The 20,033-nt window shown below is 45.2% G+C and overlaps 1 protein-coding gene across 4 annotated transcripts in view; it reads right to left on the bottom strand.

Annotated features, from left to right (window-relative positions):
• The window catches only part of LOC139049714 (calcium homeostasis endoplasmic reticulum protein-like), a 63,331-nt gene extending 45,018 nt beyond the window's left edge, over positions 1-18,313 (bottom strand). For 2 of the 4 annotated variants that reach the window (XM_070525460.1, XM_070525458.1), the window contains exons 1-7: positions 18,175-18,313; positions 17,242-17,412; positions 3,808-3,995; positions 2,642-2,779; positions 1,213-1,289; positions 852-926; positions 572-716 (exon numbers count right to left, since the gene is read on the bottom strand). In XM_070525460.1, the coding sequence (XP_070381561.1) occupies positions 572-716; positions 852-926; positions 1,213-1,289; positions 2,642-2,779; positions 3,808-3,995; positions 17,242-17,412; positions 18,175-18,211 (831 nt within the window). In that variant the 5' untranslated portion in view covers positions 18,212-18,313. Of the gene's footprint in view, positions 1-571; positions 717-851; positions 927-1,212; positions 1,290-2,641; positions 2,780-3,807; positions 3,996-6,852; positions 6,992-17,241; positions 17,413-18,174 lie in introns of those variants that run through there. The other 2 variants (XM_070525459.1, XM_070525461.1) reach the window with 2 other exon arrangements.
• Between the last annotated feature and the right edge of the window lie 1,720 nt (positions 18,314-20,033).

A 20,033-nucleotide genomic window follows, 5' to 3' on the forward strand; every position in this document is an offset into this window, starting at 1 on the left:
AAAGTCACTTTCCCTCATCACAAGCGTAAGGATTTAGCATAGTTATTTGAACTTTAGACAGTGAAGGTAACCAAAAACATAAAGGATATGTTCAAGTGCTTAACTTTGAATACATGACATAAACCACGTTGACGACAGTGACTCATCTCCAGTAAGCAAAGCAGAAGCTGTGGCCCAGACAAACACTGCTTGCCTTTGGCATTACTGATACACGTAACTAGACGAGTACAGTTCAGGCTTGGCAGTTAAAGGGTTAAATACAAAATTCAAACAGTACAGTTACTAAGCACAGAAATGCAAAGTGCCTTGTCATGAAGCCATACTGAACTTCAGCAGAAGAGCTGTAATGGGAATTGTGACAGCTAAATAACCAAACAATTTCATTACTGCAGCTTCGCACAACGTGTGTGGTTTTTTTTTTTTTTTTGTAATGATTCGAGCATGGTTCCTATACACAATTCTAGGAATTGCATTCAGGAGTTACGTATGTTAAAATGTGTTGCGATTTTTTACTTCAGCACAACGTAACGTGTGCCGGCGAGTTTAAGCAGTTTAGGCAGAGAGCTCTCACTTTGGCAAGCTTCTGGCCTTTCTCCTCGTCAACGCCAATGCTGGTCGTGCAAAAGATTGGGACGACAACTTTGTCCAACGACTGCTTCAACCCATCAGCGTTCTTCCGCACGCTGCAAAAGAGGTCCAGGAGCATGACATTTTTCCTGCGCATGCCACAGCACAACCGAAAAAAAGAGAACAGTTTTTTTTTTTAAAGAGTTCAGGCAAAAGAAAGAGGAAGGCGGTCGAGTTTGCGATTAACGAAACGAAAGGGGAATCCAAAGAACTGGCTAATTTACCAGTGGTGCAAGACATCATTGATCAAGTACACAATGTGTAGTTTCATGTCAAAAGGAGCGCCCGGCACGGTGACCCTGAGGGAGAGAGACAACAGAACATCGAGGTCATCACAAACCGCAGAGAATGCAACTAGGTTGCTTAAGCGGTAGTACATTATCATGCGGTGCACACAACAAAAGCAAAGTGCACGCTCCTGGCATTTAAACAAAATTTGTTCAGTGCGAAGTCGTGAAGCAAGCTAGCAGTAACAGCAAGTAAACAGGCTACGACGACACAGAGACATCAATCCCTGAACGACGCCGCAGGAGAGTGCGGCACAGTCAAGGAAACAGAATGCAAGGTGGTCTTATCTTTGCTTACTTCTTGAGGAGATACTGGCATATTAGCTCATTACGTTGGGGGGTGGTTGAGTGAGAAAAAATCCAGCCCTTTCCTGCCTGTAAAAGGAAGGACTCGTACTTTTGAGACAAAGCATTACAAGAGAAATATTTTTCATGAGAACACACACACAAAACATTTCTACAACAGCAGAACAGTCAGGTAGTTTTTTTACTAATCGGTATTTATAAATTTCTAAGTGCAGCTACACGTAGCGGTGATAAATTATGCAGTCGACTCGCGTTAATTCAGACTTCTAGAGGAATAAAGATTTCTGTTCAAAATAACAGAAGTTTCTAATTGTCCAACGCTGAATATGCCCCAAAGCAGAATTATCCGTGAACAGATATACGACCCAATCCCAGCAACCAGACCACTTAGGTCAGGTGAGTGGCGCCATCTTGTGGTGGCACCTAACATGGCCAATGTGAAGGCTTCTTGGTGGTCTCCATCAAGATTCAAAGGAGCCTGAGAATCAAACATGGGTATGTTTTGACTATTTGCCTTTTTCAAACAGCATAAAAATACATTGGAGACAATGATGAATGACGATGAATGACCAGTTTCAAGGCTGGCCAGAATTCAAAGCTGGCCGGAATTCCAATTCATTCAAGAGTGAATTGTCGCGAGTTGACTGTAGCACATGACTTAATGGCAAGTGACCAGAGATTAAGTATTAGTATGTTTCAGCTTGGTTTAAAGGAAGATAAACGTTTTAGATAGCTTGTGATCACTACTTTTCTACTTCAGAAAAGTGCACTGATTAGCCTTTTTATTATACAACTGTTAAATGGGCAATTGTGAACTCTTTTGAGATAAGGCAGTACTACGAGACTTCATAAATGGGTTCTGCCTTAAAGGAGTTGTCATCATGTGTCACAGTCTCTAAGAAGTTTTTAACAGGAGCTACTGAGGAGCCATCAGGTGTCTGTTAAGTTATTCAAAGCACAATAGGTTTGGCATAGTAGAACAAATGGCTCAAAACAATAAAACGCAAGCAGGAATTCCAGCGCAAACTGGTAGAGTTTCACTAAAAGCTGCTGGCTAAAGAGCGAGGTCTTTGCCCATGCAGCATGGAGCAGAAAAAGCAACAGTCTTTGGGCACGTTAGTAAACTGCCTACAGCAGCAAGCATGCTTCCATTGTTTTACACTTTTGACAGCAGTGTGAAACTCGCACTTATTAGTTCTAGAGCAGAGGGTGGCCATTGACAACGCTGCTGGCAAGGCGTACACTAAAATGTTAAATGTGGGGAAAATGACCAAAGTGAAAATGTGCCAGACCTTCACTTAAAGTTATGCACAAGCCAGTACAACTCATAAGGAAATGTTAATTAGCACTGAAGCATTGCAAGCCTTCCTTACAAGTTCATACATCTCTATGCTAGGTACATCCAGAATACACATGCTCACCGAAATGGCATCCTTGGTGCAAGACTCAATGATAGGCTGAAGGATCTTATCCAATTCTGCAATCTCTATGTCGCAGCTCTTTGCCTGAGCCATCAGCTTGTCATCTTGGGCCTTTCGTATGGCCTCGTCTAACTGCACCTGAAAGACAAAACAATATCAGACATCAGATATAAGAAGTGTCCAAACAACCATGCAACAACTATGAAAATTTTCCAGACAACAAGCTATTGGAGAGCTTTAGCACAGCAAAGATATACTGGCATAGATGAAAATATAATTAAATAATGGGGTTTCACGTCCCAAAATTCTCCAGTGGGTTATGGGGGACATCATGGTGGTCTACAGATCTATTTTCACCAGCAGGTGTTCTTTATATTGCACCTAAATTTAGGTACGCAAGCATTTTTTTTTTTTTTCAATTTGCACTTACAGAAATGTGGCCACCGAAGCGGGGGGTCAAAGCTGAGACATTGTGCTTAGCAGCGCAACACCATAACCACTAATACCCCGGTCACACAGAGTACTTTAGATCACGATCGTGCTGAGCCGGGATCGAATTGCTTGACCGCAAAAGGTTCCTTTCCGCAACTTGCATAAAGAAGCCAATTGAGATCGAGCTTGCTTGCAATTGTAAGTGCCTCACGTGAACGGGATATAAGCCACCACGGTGGGTTGTACTCGCATAGACCTACATTAGAGAAATATAAGATGGTATGGAAATGGGAAGGTGTCGAAAAATAAAAGACAAGCGTCTTGGATACCCTTATTCTTCTGGTTCAAAAAGAATTATGCAATGTAGTAGTGTTCCCAATGCATTGTGACTGATCACAAGGACATGGTTCACAGGAACAGGGACCTTAAATGAACAACGGTTGCCTACAACAAAGCCTCAGCCTGGAGCCAACATTTTGACACGGTTACTTGTCTCTGTCACTTGTCTGCACGACGAAGATGTCCCCTTGTCAAAACATTGGCTCTGGGCGTCATTTGATTGTGAGACCCCACCCCCCTCTTCCCATTATCTGAGATATATGACGCGGTGGCAATGCAGTGTTGTGCTGCATTACTTCAATGCTACTTGTCGCATTAATGTCGAACCATTCCGAGTTCATTCTGCCGGAATTTCTAGCTTCAGCATGTACCAACCGGCCCAAGTTAGTGCTCACCTGTTGCTGTTGCAAAAGGACCTGGTGTTGCGCGGCCAAGTTGACCTCGCTCTGTCGTATCTGCTCCTGGATCTCCTGCACCTGCTGCTGCAGCTGGGCAAGCGCCACGTTGGACGTCGCCTGCCATGGCATGGGACCCGGCGGAGCACCTGCTGCCGTCGGTGGCACTTCCTCTTTCGGCTTCAAAGCTGCACCACGAGATGTAGAACAGCAAAGGAGTTTGTTAACAAAACTCTGAGGCTTCTTGTGCCAAAACCATGATCTGATTATGACCATGTGAAGGTAACAGGTAATGAAGTCGATGAAGACAAGGAGAAATTATTCGTAGTTTTGAAGGACGTGTAGAAATGATAAGCTAAAAGGTGACGAAAATGGGGGGAAAAAACAACTTGCCGCCGGTGGTGCGTTTGAGGAGGAACATGCCCTCGAGATTACGCTGCAGGAAATGATTTCGTAGCTCGCACCTACCCGTCACCCAGCGGTGGTTTCCGTGGCGACTCGGTACTTCCGCCAGCGTCTAGTCACGTGCTGGACGTCTAAGCCTATTACTGGTTTATGTGCCTGCCACCATTTCTTCTCTCCTTTTCGTCGCAAGCACCATGTATCGCGTCCGATGCCACTGGCATTTTTGGCCAGCAACTGTGCAACGTCTCGCTGCGCTGCAAGTGCGTATCACCGCGCCACTCTGAGGCTTCTTGTGCCAAAACCATGACCTGATTATGACCATATGAAGGTAACAGATAATAAAGTCGATGAAAACAAGGAGAAATTATTCGTAGTGTTGAAGGACGTGTAGAAATGATAAGCTAAAAGGAGACGAAAGTGGGTGAAAAAAACAACTTGCCGCCAGTGGCCGCCTGACCCTAAAGGCACTGTTTGGTTCCGGGCATATCTCGCCAAGCACGCTTTACTTCCGCAAGTGAATCCTTGGAACACCGCACCATGCATTTCTCCTCTGTAGACTAAGGACTGGCTCTCACGCCTCACTTTGTCATGCCCATGTCTCCTTTGAAGCTTTTCCTCTGGGGAGAAGAAAGCCATGGCAGGAATACCAAACAGGCTACCCTCGGAAGCATGACTGCAATTCTGGGCCGGCAGAGTGTAAGAGTAGGGTTGTAGATTACTATGCAGGAGACAAAGGTAACATTCAATAGTCTGGCAAGAGAATGAGAATTCATGATTAGGAGTCAGCCTCAAGGATCCGTGCAAAAGTATGTTTATCTAGACCAATTACTCGCAGGGGACCCTGAACATAAGAACTAGATCTACACAAGAATAAAAATGGGCTGCAGCTTATATGGCAGACGTTGCAAAGTCATGATCAGTAGCTAATTGATATCCTTGAAAATAAAAGTGTCTGATAGTTGCATTCTACCAGTACTCACATATGGAGCAGGGACTTGAAAGTTATTAATGAATCTTGAGAAAAAGTTAGGGACTGTCCAATGAGTCATGGAATGCAAGATGTTAGGTGAAACATTAAAAAGACAGCAAGGAAGCCGTGTGTATTAGAGCAAGCCATGTGTATTAGAGACCAAACAAGAAAAGCCAATCTTCTAGTTGACATTATATGGAAGAAATGGAGCTGGCCAGGCCACGTAATGCATGTTTGAGATAACTGGTGGTCTATTACGAGTTACAGAATGGGTGCCAAGAGAAGGGAAGCACAATTGAGGATGCCCGAAAATGAAGTGGTGTGATAAAACTTGGAAATTTGAAGGCATAAGAGGGGGTGAGAAGGTGCAACGCAGGAGCAATTGGAAGTCCATGGGAGAGGCCTTTGTCCTGCAGTGGACATAAATACAGGCTGATGATGATGACTCTCAGAACCAGTGCACCCGTAAACTGGGCCGGTCTCGAAACCAGAGCCCCGATTTGTGTCACAGATGACAACAGACATTTACATTTTTACTGATGCCTCTATAACTAGTTATCCCCAGTAAAATAACTATATCTTGGTGCTAGATGTGAAAGTCTAGAATGGCCAAAGCAGCTTAGCATAACGCTGCAATTTCAGGCCAAGTTAGTGAAAACACGTTAAGCATTTTTGAAAAGCCAGTGAGGAGTGAAGAATGTAATGCTACTCCTAATCCCATTTAATAAATAAAATAAATAATGAGAAGTTTAGCCAATCATGGGGTAGGTATACAAACTTATCGATGCGAGAGCCAACAAAAAAATTTTTTTTTCACTAGAAAGTACTTGAGCAAAGTTTTATCGTTTTCACCTGTGCTTAACGCCAATTTGACAAGAAAAGTTTCTTCAGTCCAGCAATCACAGTCTAGTTATGAAGTGACTTGAATGAATATATGAGGAGAAGAAAATGCTTATATGAATAACCAACTACCATGTCCACAACCGATGAACTAAGCTGTCAGTCACATGTCACCAAACACAAAAGTATGGCTGCCAAAAATCATGACAGAAAATTTACTAGACAAGCAATAGGCAGGCAAGAAAGCACATACCAGCAACAGGCTGTGATAAGCTTCACAAAACTGTTAATACCACAACCAGTGAACCCATCACAATACAAGTCGTCATAGCACAGTTCTAAAATTGACTGGCAAAATTTCTGGTCCGTAAAGTTGAAATGTTTAGTGTTATTTAAGAATACAGCAGATATTCAGACAGATATCATTAATGACAAGCAAGACATAAAACTACCAATTCATTCACGTTTTACAAGACAAATTGCTCTTAGTTCTGTATCCAATATATTCTGATGCTAGCATGTATCTTATTAGAAAACATTAGGCCAACTGAAAACTGAGAAGAAAAAAATAGAGTGGCAACAACTAAATTAAATAAGCCATATTTTCTGCAGCCCTTGCTTACTTTTGTAGCCAAAGATATCGTACACACACACACAAAGAAAAAAAAAGAAATATGTATGAATTTCTGCTACAGAACTAAAGCCACATGTCAGATTGAAGCTTGCAAGCATGATGGCTAAATGACTTAGACCAAAGGGTCACTATTCACTGTTCCTTCTTGCCCCTCAAACATGCAGCATGTTGTGTGAAAAATGTCTAAGATGCTTACATTGCACAAGCGACATCAAATAGATGAGGGAGATTGGCACACAACAATGATAACAAGAAAATGTTCGAAAAAGAAAAGCAATGCCAACCAACACATCCACAAAAGTAAGAGAATTGGCACTTCTTCCTCTTCTTCACACCCTTTGTTCTAACCACTTCTTCTTCTTCTTCGTTCTCTGCATAGCAAATTGCACTTACAATTCTTCATGTAGTGTTCTGTAATCTGTTCAACCATATATAAAAGAATATGGAAGAAAGCTTCTGAAAAATACAATAACGTTTATAGATTTGCCCAAATGGTTCAAATAATTAAAAGATTAAATTAAATGGTTAAAATTATTTAATAACCCATGTGAAAGAAAAGGCGAATTGTTTGCAAACACGCCAGCCAGGGCATCACCAGTATTATTATTCAAAATTTAACTTGCTCACCTTTAAGTATATCCTTTATTTTATGTATTCCAGTAACAATTTTTTTTTTTTTTTTAGTATTCCCATCAACGCAAGGCTGATTATAGTATAGATCACTACTCTACCTCATATATTCAGTTTATTTTTCGTCTTGGGTTATACATTTATTTTCCTTTTTTTGTGTTATTTATTTGTTAATTTATTTTATTTTTTCAATCATATTACCACCCAATTCGTGGCTAATTTTCCATAGTGGGTTTGTGCCATTAAATGAGGCTTCATCATCATCATCAAGATTGTAGGCCAGCTATGTTTTTATGAATCCATAAATGAGCTTTTCTTGATACACCAATCTATGAACTACCTTGTCCCATAGAGCCAGCAACTTTGAAGTACAGCATATTACATGCAAAACCTATAATAAGACAGCCTGTTCATTTAATTGCTCTATGCAACTCTTTTGCCACCTGGTATTGTTTTCATAAAGTACTGAACACTGGAGGCATGCAAGATGTCTTTGAAGCCAATCATTTAGCAGAACTACTTTTGACGAGCTGAACTCATCTTTTGTACTTGATGAGCCAAGCTCATGTTCCCCACGAAAAGGGTTAAAATGCCATTTTTGCTTAAATAACAATCACAGAGATGGAAGTGGCACTTGGCCTTTTGTAGCAGCTTTATGAGCAGAAAAAAATCGCAGTTTGAAATAAGAATATATGCTTTTGAAGCAGAAAAACTTGCTGTTTAGAGCACGTAAACAACACTCTGGAGAGGAAACTTCTCTGGTGCAATGTGAAAGCTCCGCATGCAGTTAATGAATAAAGACACTGTATAAGTTAGTACCTTCGAAAAATTGTACTTTTTATGAAGTATGCTAAGATGCAACTTTTTTTTCCTGAACTTGCTGTTCTATATTTTTAATTTATATTTAAAGAAATGAAGATAAGCGTAGATTTAACGCGAATTCACCATTATTTCTGCATTTCAACAATGAGTTCATTCTCCTCGACCTGTCCTTGGCTTCATTAGGCGTTTTATCGGCTAAATGTTTAATCTGACAAATTCATGTCCACAAGTTGATACAACTGTCCACACCTCTTTAATGATATGGTGGGAGCACCGCATCCTCGTGAATTAATCATACTGTGCCACGATAAGCTCACGAATTTACATCGCATGCTAGTCACAGCATATGGTTCGCTAGGCTGTTCCATTAACAGCAATATGCCTGCACCAGTGCAAGAAACCGACACATATTCAGGTCTTCGTCTCTAATATTGTTACGTAGGAAGACACAGACGAGAAGCTATATACAAGGAAATACGCCGCACTTGGCCAAGAGGCAACAGCCCGCGCTAGCCTCTAATCATCGTCGTCGTCTTCACACTGCTCGCCTCTTTGTCATCGCAAATGCTGTTCCACAGCACTACCCCCGGCGGCAAAAGCGCAGTCCCGGAGCGACTAAAGGCCAGACTCGGAAGCAGTGTAGTAGGCCTTGAGCCTACTGACATGCACGACATCCCTAGATGCCAGAGTAGATGACGAGGTTGAGCTCACAGGAGCAATTTCATACGTCACAGGCATCACCTGGCGCAGCACGCGGTAGGGCCCTATGTATCGCGAAAGGAGCTTTTCTGAAAGTCCGACGTGACGAGAGGGTGACCACAGGAGCACGAGCGCACCAGGCGAAAACTGTACGTCGTGGTGGTGGGCACTGTACTGACGCTGCTGAGTGGTTTGCGAGGCCGTCAGGCGGGTACGGGCAAGCTGGCGTGCATGGTCGGCGAGGGCTATGGCGTCGCGCGCATACTGGCTTGTTGAGATCGCAGCAGGAGGAAGTGCCGTGTCAAGGGGCAAGGTCGGTTCGCGACCATACAGAATATAAAATGGAGAAAATCCGGCGGTGTCATGCCAGGAAGAATTATACGCAAATGTGACGTAAGGAAGGGCAATGTCCCAGTCGTGGTGGTCTTGGGAAACGTACTTGGACAGCATATCAGTAAGAGCACGATTTAACCACTCTGTCAGGCCATTGGTTTGACGATGGTGTGAGGTGGTCAGCTTGTGTTGAGTGGAGCAGGAATGCACAATGTTGGCGATAACTTTCGAGAGGAAGTTACGACCGCGGTCAATAAGCAGCTGTTGCGGGGCGCCATGAAGCAAGATAATGTCACGCAAGAGAAAGTCCGCAACGTCAGTGGCGCAACGTATCGGGTGGCGTAATCAGCTGCGACGGCTACCCATCTGTTCCCAGAGGATGACGTGGGAAAGGGACCGAGGAGGTCTAATCCAACACGAAAGAACGGTTCCACAGGGATGGTGATCAGCTGGGGATGACCGGCAGGTAGCACCTGAGGTGTTTTCCGACGCTGGCAGGGATCACAGGCAGCAACATAGCGTCGGATGGAGTGAGCGAGACCAGGCCAATAGAGACGGCAGCGGACACGGTAGTACGTGCGGGTTACCCAAAGATGTCCTGCAGTCGGTGCGTCATACATGTCAAAGAGCACAGTCTGTCGTAGATGTTTTGGCACGACAAGAAGATCAGATCCGTCAGGGAGGAATTTTCTTTGGGGACAGGATGATGTCCTGGAGGGCATATCGGCGAACGGATGCGTCGGTAGCTGTAGAGCGCAGACAGTCGATGAGTGCTCACAGCGATAGGTCCTGGTACTGCTCATCGGCGATGTTATCGAAGGCAGACACAGAGAAAATGCCGCTGGCGGTACTACTGGCAGGGTCATCAGGCTCGTCTACCGGGTAGAGAGACAGGCAGTCAGCATCCTTGTGTAATCAGCCAGGTTTGTAGGTGACAGAATACGAATATTCTTGGAGGCGTAAGGCCCAGCGACCAAGTCTTCCTGTAGGATCTTTCAGTGAGCATAACCAGCAAAGCGCATGATGGTCTGTGACAATGAAAAAGGGTCGGCCATATAAGTATCGGCGGAACTTCGCAACTGCCCAAACTAGGGCCAGACACTCACGCTCAGTGATGGAATAGAGAGGAGCCTGCTGGAGTAAGCGATAACACGGTCGTTGCCGCACTAGCATTGTGCCAGTACTGCACCAATTCCGTGACCGCTGGCATCAGTACGCACTTCGGTAGGTGCAGAAGGATCGAAATGGGCCAGAATGGGAGGCGTTGTGAGAAGGTCGATTAGATGCGAGAATGCAGAGGCTTCGTTATCGCCCTACTGGAAAGGGGCGTTTTTTTTCAAAAGCTTGGTTAGTGGTCGTGCTAAGGTCGCGAAATTTTTCACGAAACGGTGGAAGTACGAACAAAGGCCGATGAAGCTGCATACATCCTTGACACACTTCGCAACAGGAATGTGCGTAACAGCATAGTTCTTGCCTGGGTCCACTTGCACTCCGTTCGCGTCAACGAGATGTCCAAGGACGGTAATCTGGCGACGGCCGTATTGGCACTTCAATGCGTTGAGTTACAGACCGGCTCGACGAAAAACGTCCAGGACTGCCAAGAGGCGCTCGAGGTGCATAGCGAATGTTGGGAAGAATACTATAATGTCGTCCAAGTAGCACAGGCACGTGGACCATTTGAAACCATGAAGAAGGGAGTCCATCATGCGTTCAAAAGTGGCAGGAGCGTTACATAGACCGAACAGCATCACTTTGAATTGATAAAGACCATCGGGTGTTACAAAGGCAGTATTCTCGCGGTCGAGATCGTCCACGGCAATCTGTCAGTAGCTGGAGCGAAGGTGAATAGAGGAGAAATAGCGAGCACCGTGGAGGTAGTCAAGGGCGTCATCAATCCGAGGTAGGGGATACACATTCTTTTTGGTAAACCTGTTAAGGTGCCAATAATCCACGCAAAAGTGCCATGAGCCATCCTTCTTTTTTTACCAGTACAACAGGTGATGCCCATGGACTACATGACAGTTCAATAATGTTCTTGGCAAGCATTTTGCGAACTTCTGCGTGAATAACTTGACGCTCAGCCGGTGACACTCGATATGGGCGGCGATAAATAGGAAGGGCATCGCTGGTATTAATGCGATGTTTAACAACTGTAGTTTGGGCCAAAGGACGATCATTAAAGTAAAATATATCGTGGTAGAAAAACAGAACGCGGTAGAGCTCATGAGCGTGTTCGGACGGCATGTTAGGCGCAATCATTTGCTGTAAGTTAGCGATGGTAGAGGAGGATCGGCTGAATTGTCGTCTACTGCAATAGATGCTACTGAGTGATCCTCGAATGAGCAAAGCTGGGCCAGAGACATCCCGCGTGGCAGCACTTGTGTCATCAAGCCAAAATTGACCACTGGCAGGCAGACGCAATTCACCGTAATAGATAAAACTCTATGAGGTACTCTGATCCCGTGTAAGGAGGACGTCTTGCACAGGAGCCGCGATGTAGTGACCATCGCGCACTGATGGGGATGACACTAAGTCAACGTAAGTCAATGCCGAAGGTGACAAGCGAACGAAGTCGACGGAACTGAGGCGACTGGAGTGTGGTTCAGTGGAATCCAGAACAGGCAGGTCAAGGCGGAGAGTACTGGCGGAACAATCGATGAGAATAGAATGTGCGGAAAGGAAGTCTAAGCCGAGAATGATGTCGTGAGGACAGTGGGCAATGACTGTGAATAGCACGATAGTGGAGCGTTCGGCAAAGGAGACGCAGGCGGCACACATACCGACTACGGGGGCTGTTCTGCCTTCGGTGACATGGACAACAGGCGTCGTGGCGGGCGTGACTATTTTCTTCAGGCGGTTACAAAGGTCAGCCCTCATTACCGACAGATGCGCCCCAGTGTCTATAAGAGCAGATGCAGAAAGACCATCATATTGACTAATGCGCCCCACTGTCTATAAGAGCAGATACAGAAACAACGTCGACTTGCACATCAAGAAGGTTCAGATGAGTGGGCAACATCAGTATAGGATTTGGCGGCGTAGGGAGCAATGCAGCGTCACCTCGAGGCGCTGCATCGTCTTGTTTTCCGGCAGGGAGCGGCATCCGAAGAGAGTCGGCGAAGAGGAGCGACGGGGCTGGGGAGAGCGAGATTGTTATCGTTGGGGCGAAGGCAAACGAGAATAGGGGCGGCTCGGCGCAGGAGAATCAGTGGTGGCATTATCGGAGCGTGCAGCATAGGGACGAGAAGGGCCACCTGGGCGGTGACAGTAGGCAGTATAAGTAGACTGGGTCAGGGAGCTCCGGCGACTGCGACATGGCCGAGAAATGTGCCCGATTCGATGGCAGTGAAAACAAATGGGCTTGTCATCAGCAGTGCGCCATTCAGATGGGTTGTGGAAACATGGTGGGTAAGAAGATGCGGGACGGGGAGGAATCGAAGAAGCCGGGTGGGTATCAGGGTGATGGGCCGAGCAGATGGTGTGAAGACCTATGTTTTCGAACTCCTGGCGGACAACTGCCTGGATCAGGGAAACCGTGACTGCAGGTGCGTTGGTGGGGCTGGAGTCAAAAGCAGCCGCATAGGCGGCCTCGATCTCACGCCGGACGATCCTTGTAACATCGCCACTGTTGTTGGGACAAAGAGCGTCGGCACAGGAAAATGTCGCTGGGGTGTTGGGCAGACGGGCAAACTGCTGGTCAATACGTTGGCATTTAGCGAGTTCCAGGTGGTGGCCCTCTTTTATAAATGCATCCACCGTCGCCACATTGTTGAAACAAGCAAGTTGAAGGTGTTATCGGCAATGCCTTTGAGGATGTGGGAAACCTTGTCCGACTCAGTCATGTGTGCGTCAACTTTGCGGCACAGAGCCAAGACATCCTGAGTGTACGTGATGTAGGGCTCTGTTGATGTCTGCACATGGCCGGAAAGCGCCTTCTGCGTGGCAAGTTGGTGACCGTAGGGTTTGCCGGACAAGTCTCGGAGCTTTTGCTTAAGCTAATGAATTCTGATGAAAAACTGCAGGATGACGACAAGTTTGGCCAATCAATGAGAGGAAGATTAAAGTCTCCTATAAGGTATGTGAACTCAGTTGGACAGAGCTGGGTGGCTTTAGCAATGCTGCTGCGCAGTTCATCAATGAAGCAATGACTGTAATTTGGAGGGCGGTAACAAATGCCTATCAAAACTTTGGCAGAACGGCAGCGGCATGCGGCCCAGACAACCTCCAGACCTGAAGATGTGTCAATAATATATGATGCGATAGTTTTTTTAATAGCGAGGAGGACGCCACCACCTCTTCTATCTGAGCGATCGCAGCGATAAATATTATAGGTTAGTTTTACGGGAAGAATTTCAGGATCGGCTAACTCGGGGGAAAGCCAGGTTTCGGCGAGAGCAAGAATAGTGCAGTTGCAGTCTCCAAGATAACAAATGGGCTTGTCATCAGCAGTGCGCCATTCAGATGGGTTGCGGGAACATGGTGGGTAAGAAGATGCGGGACGGGGAGGAATCGAAGAAGCCGGGTGGGTATCAGGGTGATGGGCCGAGCAGCGAATCCCAACTGGTGAGCGCATCTTCGTGTGTTCGAAACCAAACTCGAGGTGTGCCACCAAGGTAAAAGACTACGTTGGCGAGCATGATAGTAGGGTCCCACCGGTTATTGCGGCTGACGTGTTCGTACAGGCTGATCCACTCCTCGACGTCCCCCCATCTTGGCCCGAGAATACACCAGGATCGCGGGGAGCGGGGAGAGTGATGTAGGTTGTTGAAGTGGCAGCAGGTGTCGGAGCCGGCGGAGTCAAGTTGTCGTCGCTGGGAGCCATGAAGGAAGGCTCCACGTACCGTCCACCTCCACCAGATATGTTACATAGGAAGACGCAGATGAATAGCTATATACAAGTATATTTACAAGGAAATAGGCCACACTTGGCCAAGAGGCAACAGCCCGCACTAGCCTCTAATCATCGTCGTTGTCTTCACACTGCTTACCTCTTGCTCATTGCAAATACTGTTCTGTAGCAATATTATAACTCGTGCAGTATAATTAAATTGGGGATGTACTATGTTGTCACTCTGTATTACTACAATTCAAATCATTAGCTGAGGGAGCTGGTAGCTAAGCAGAAGCATGACTAAGAAGCGCAAGTCGTGATGAAACAGAAATAAGGATGCTACTTTTTTTGTCCACGCAGGCATAGATGGCATAGCATCCGTGTTAGGTAGCTTGTGTCGCAATATTCTTTTGTGTTCAAGCTGCCTAGTTGTAATAAAACGTCATATGCACTTGTTGAAACCACTAAGCAATTGTGAACAAAAGCAAATCAAGTAGCTGTTCCCTTACAATTATGTGTCACCGTAATTACATAAAATTATTATTTCTAAACTACACACACCAGATGTAAAACACTAATAAAAGATATGTAGCCACTACTGATGGACTGATGAAGCACTGATGGACTGCAAAGCAACCTCAAATATCTAGCACATGTAGTAGCAAAGAATGCACACCTGCCATGAAAATGCACACGGTGACAAATTAGTGTCAATAAATGAAAAAAGAAAAAAAACTAAATTTCAGCCAACCAGCCAAAGTATTGGTCCTGTAGCATGTCGGTCCTTCATACGATGGCGTCCCAGGGTCACTCCTAGAACAGCTATGATTCGTGGCATAAGAATATCATAAGAAGGCAACAAACACTGAAACCAAGGACAACATAGGGGAAATTAATTGTGCTTAATAAATTAAATAAAGAAACGATAAATTAATGGAAATTGAAGTGGATGAAAAAACAACTTGCCGCAGGTGGGAACCGAACCCACAACCTTCGCATTTCGCGTGCGATGCTCTACCAATTGAGCTACTGCGGCGTTGTTTCCCCATCCACTCTCTTGGGTATTTATGTGTCCTAGTAGAACCCTAGGAGTGTTAGCCAGCGCCACCACTCACAGACCTTGGCGGCAGACGTGGAACCTCCTTTTTGCCGCAGGCGTCACGAGAACGTGATTTGGAGTGGTGGCACTGGCTACCGCTCCCAGTGTTCTACTAGGAAACGTAAATACCCAAGAAAGTGGATGGGGAAACAGCGCCGCGGTAGCTCAATTGGTAGAGCATCGCAAGCGAAATGCGAAGGTTGTGGGTTTGGTTCCCACCTGCGGCAAGTTGTTTTTCATCCACTTTAATTTCCATTAATTTATTGTTTCTTTATTTCATTTATTAAGCACAAGTAATTTCCCCTATGTTGTCCTTGGTGTCAGTGTTTGTTGGCTTCTTATGATATGACTAATAAAAATCGGGCCCCTCTGCTAACCCCCTTTCTTCTTGTTTATGGCATAAGAATGTGTCATATGACAAGGGGGACAAAGCACGGCTTTGGACACCGCTTCACAAGTGCAGCCTGTGCCACAAGTTTCTGGCTCGTTACACCAGGTTTTTCATCATCACCGATCGCCTAAGCAAGGTGACCTACTCGACTGCTCGTCTCATGTCTAATGGCTGCCGTTCTAAGAAGACACAGCTTGTTCACGTCGCCCGCCTGAAGCACTGTCATCCCCACGACTCTGAGTATACGTAACAGTTGCTTGCCCAGCAGGCTTCGTCTGTGAAGGGAGAAGTGTTATGTTAAAGTGACAGCAAGGACGGAAGAAGAAGAGGACAAAGCGTGTTTATCTTTGGAGCAGCTCGGTGTCGACGCGGCAACTATTCTCCCCTTTTCATCGATTCATCTTTAAATAAACGCACCCCATCGTGACAATATCTACATCACTGAACGATTTCTTGTGCCTGTTATGATTATTCAGACTTCCACACAGCACTGCCACATTCTCCAAATACACTGTTGGATCCAGAAAAGGAGGAGGGTCCTGGGCCCTGCCTGAAACATGCTCATACACTTCAGCATTGACAGTTGAATGCGCTTACTGGACGGAACAGTGTAGGAGGCGGAAAGCTCCAAGATAACAATGCTCCAAACATCGCGTGTGGCACTTTGCAATCACAAGCAACGCACATCTAATTGCACGATGGGTGAATGCGAAGTGTCAGTGCGAAAAAGAACATTGCATTATTTGAAGTAGAGACTACTTCAGCAGAGCACAATACAGAGCAAAATGGGGCATTTTCTTCATATGAATGGCATTGTGAAAGGCAACAAAATTTTGAGTGCAAGGAACTTTATCGCAATTGACTTTTTTCTGCAGTTATTCGGAGAAGGTGCGTATCAGCGCAGGCATGGCATAACACCTGCGATAAACAATAATTTGGGGCAGCATGTAGCAGCATTTCCTTCACGGTGCAGTGTGGCGCGCTTGGCACAACACTTCCATCACTGCAATCATGATCAAAAGCATTTGAGCCATGTGTACATTTTGGGTTGTGCCTTTACTAAAATCTAGTCAAATAACACTCATTATCCACAGATTCAAAAAGAGACATATAAAACAGTAAATGCATTCGGCCACCATCTTTAGGCATAGTGCAATCCACCGTTCAATGGGACAGCAATGCAAAACATGTGCGAGTTTTCTCTCTTGCAAGTGTACAAAACTGTCTGGCTTTGAAGCAGCCGACGTGTAGTTGATATAGCTGGCACTTTTGTTCACATATGTGCAGAGCACAGACATAGCTTTTGCTGGCACTTGCAGCTCGAGTAGATCAACTATTAGAGGGAACATTCTAATAGTTGATCACACTGCAAATGCACAGAACAACACAATAGCTTACTCCCAGCCAGAAAAAAATATGTTACAGTGGTTATGTTACTTTGGATTCTGACAACTCAGCAAGTCACAATGGCTGCTGCGTCAGTGAAACAGTGCCTAACACATGGCTTCGACAAGCTAAAGCAATGAGCTTGTGTGAGCAAAGCAGTACCTAAAGCAACACCTGGTTTTTATACAATGTGCATTTTTATAAAGCCTCTTTTAAGTCCCTAGCAGGTCTTAGTGTAGAAAAGAAAAATCGTAGGAGAAATGCAAGGCGTACAAGAAAGAAAAGCTAAAGGGCACAAGTTGCGCCTTGCTAGCTAGTATACAAAAAAGAAAGGAAGAAAGGAAATACAACTGGCCGTGTGAAATCATCCTAAAGAGCAGCACGTTTTACTCACAGCTTTGTTGCGTGGCGACCTGGTGCTTGTAGTAGGCGTAGTACTCGCCGCCGAAGAGGAAGGAGAACTTGGGGTTGTCTTTCTGCTTCTGCTTGGTCATTTGCTCAAACTCGGGGCCATTTCGTGCGACAAACTGGGCCAGTTTGTCAATTATGTTGCGCAGCTCCTGGTCTGCAAACGAAACACGATGTGTTAGCAAGGACGTGGTAGTTACGATCATCACAGCGGACGAACAATTCCACAGCTGAATGGCATCGGTTTAAGGAGTCCGTTAATCCGCGCGTGTCAAACACCACTGCTCGGAAATAGCGTGCTAAGTACATGGCGCGAAGCCCCGGCTTTCTAACGTATTAACAATGCTAAGAAAGAAGGGAAACGGCAGCCGAACGGAACAAAGTCGTAATGCCGACTGACCGTCGCGCAATTACAGCTCGGCGGTCGTTAACGGCAAGTTCGCATGGCCTGTAGCGGTATCACGCCGGTGATCGTGTCGGTGAACTTGATAGCGCTGATATAGACCCAAGGAAACCACCGTTGCGTAAACGTCAGCGTGTGAAGGACGCTTAGAGTCCAAACCGCACCGTGAGCGAGTTGTTATTCCAGTACGAGCTACGACTGCGCGCGAAGCGGCCGCCTGCAGTCTTCTGCTACCGAACCCCACCGGACTAGCCCGCGCAGTTTTCAGGGCGCAACGAGATCGCACTGCGCAGTTATCGAGTAACGAAGAGCGCCAGTTGGTGACCACAACACCGCAATTACAAATACTCTTGATGCGGTTTCTCCAACGAGATAGATATCAACGATCGGCACATCGTGGGATGAAACGTGCAGGCCGTGAAAGCAGTACATCTCACGGCGAACAAGCAGGAACCGCTTCACGTTGCATCCGCTTTGAGCGCACGGTACAGGCAAAAGGCACACTCGATAGCTTACCTGGAGGGGCAATGGGCATGTCCATCATGATTGGCATTAAAGGGCACTACGCGAATATTTACAGCTTTCACCGATCACATCCCACAAAAACACTCAACAACGCGCAAACGCTGTGCTGCTATCTGGTGGCCACGCTTCGTAGTCGCCTCTAGCCAGCTTTAGCGGCAGAGCCGGCGAAAAGCAGTATAAATTCTAGTCACGATGGGTTAGGTTTTAATCAGGAATCAATTTATAACGTTAATGTGAGCAAAATCAAATTTGCAGCGGGTTGGTAGAAAGTTTTAATAAAGGCTGTCGCCACAAATGTTAACAGCACCAATTGTCATCAGCAGCCGCCAAATCGCTGATGATGACTGTAGTTTCGAGTTCAATTTCTATGGGGTTGTACTACGGTGTGCAGTGTTCGCTGTAGTTGTACACCTTTTGCGCTTCAGCAGTTTTGCGTTAGTACGTCGAACGCTTGGCACGGCATACTGAGAGGTGATAAATTTTATCAATCGGCAATTGTGTTCATTTAAGGTTGCTATGTTCTGTAACGAACTAAATTTATATCGTCTGTTATTTGGAACGAAATAAATTTAGTTCGTTATATCCAACAATTTGTTATACTGGTATACTAATGTATTATCCAGATTATTATTATTGTTGTTTTCGTCTTCGTCGTCATCATCAAAGTACTGCCTTCATCAGTTGGCTGTGCAGCAGGTGTAGGCTCGTGTGCCAGCCTTTATAATATATATTTTCACTCATTCACTAATACTCCCAGAGATTATAATGAAACAATTAAAGTCTGTTCTGCTGTTGCCCAATATCACACATGTTGCATCTGATGCCATAAGACTAGCGCTTTCAGTTACGTGCATTTATCCCCTAAAAACATTTCTTTAAAGATTTCCCGTTTACCTCAGCCTTGAATTTGCGCAAATTTTGCAACAAGGTCACATATTATGTCCCAGATTGTTAAATATAACACTCTGCACTGTTACTTGCCTGGTTCATCAATAATTAATTAAAAATATACCTTCATTTATGCCTATTTTGATCTCCGCATATATCGTACTCAAAGCGATTAATGGAAACTAAAACTTGCCAGAACTTTCCATCGTAGATGCTTCTGCCTTTCGCTATTCCATAAAATCTACCGCCACAACCCTTTGTTGAAAGAACAGCTTATCACCCAACCGTCATACATATCTTGCTCTGACCACAGTTTCAAAGTTGGTGTGCCATCTTCACATACTAAACTTTGTAGTAATGCATTCATCCCTAGCACAAGCAAAGATTGGAACCACCTTCCCGCCACCGTTGCAGCCATCCTGGATACCGACACCTTCAAAACCAGTATTCATGAAACGCGACGTTGAATATGCCTTCGTATCTTGCACAATTTTTTTTGTTATGTTCACCCACTCATTTCTGTAATGCCTTCGGGCCTTGAAAGTATCTTATATAAATAAATAAATAAATAAATAAATAAATAAATAAATAAATAAATAAATAAATAAATAAATGTGTCGGCATGTGGTTCTCAAGCAGAGTGCAGCGTTGCTCGCCCTACTGCAATAAACATCACCCGTATTTTGTCCAAAAGCTGTTTTCTAATCCCACCGCGGCAGTGCCATGCCCACCTGGCAATACACCGTTATGGTGGCTAGCACCATCGCCGCATCTGTAGCATTATATAACTGGCACACACCTAGTTTCCTAATGTGCGTTGCTTTGCTTTTGTTTCCACCACTAAAGCTGCCAGCGTCTAATCGTAACTTGAATGTATTACACTGGGGTATCCGAGCAACAACAGTGCTGGCCAGCCCAAAAGTAATAGGGCAAAAACATACCGGAACAAACAGTTACAACTA

The sequence above is a fragment of the Dermacentor albipictus genome, chromosome 9 (assembly GCF_038994185.2).
Source record: "Dermacentor albipictus isolate Rhodes 1998 colony chromosome 9, USDA_Dalb.pri_finalv2, whole genome shotgun sequence".
Classification (NCBI taxonomy): Eukaryota; Metazoa; Arthropoda; class Arachnida; order Ixodida; family Ixodidae; genus Dermacentor; species Dermacentor albipictus.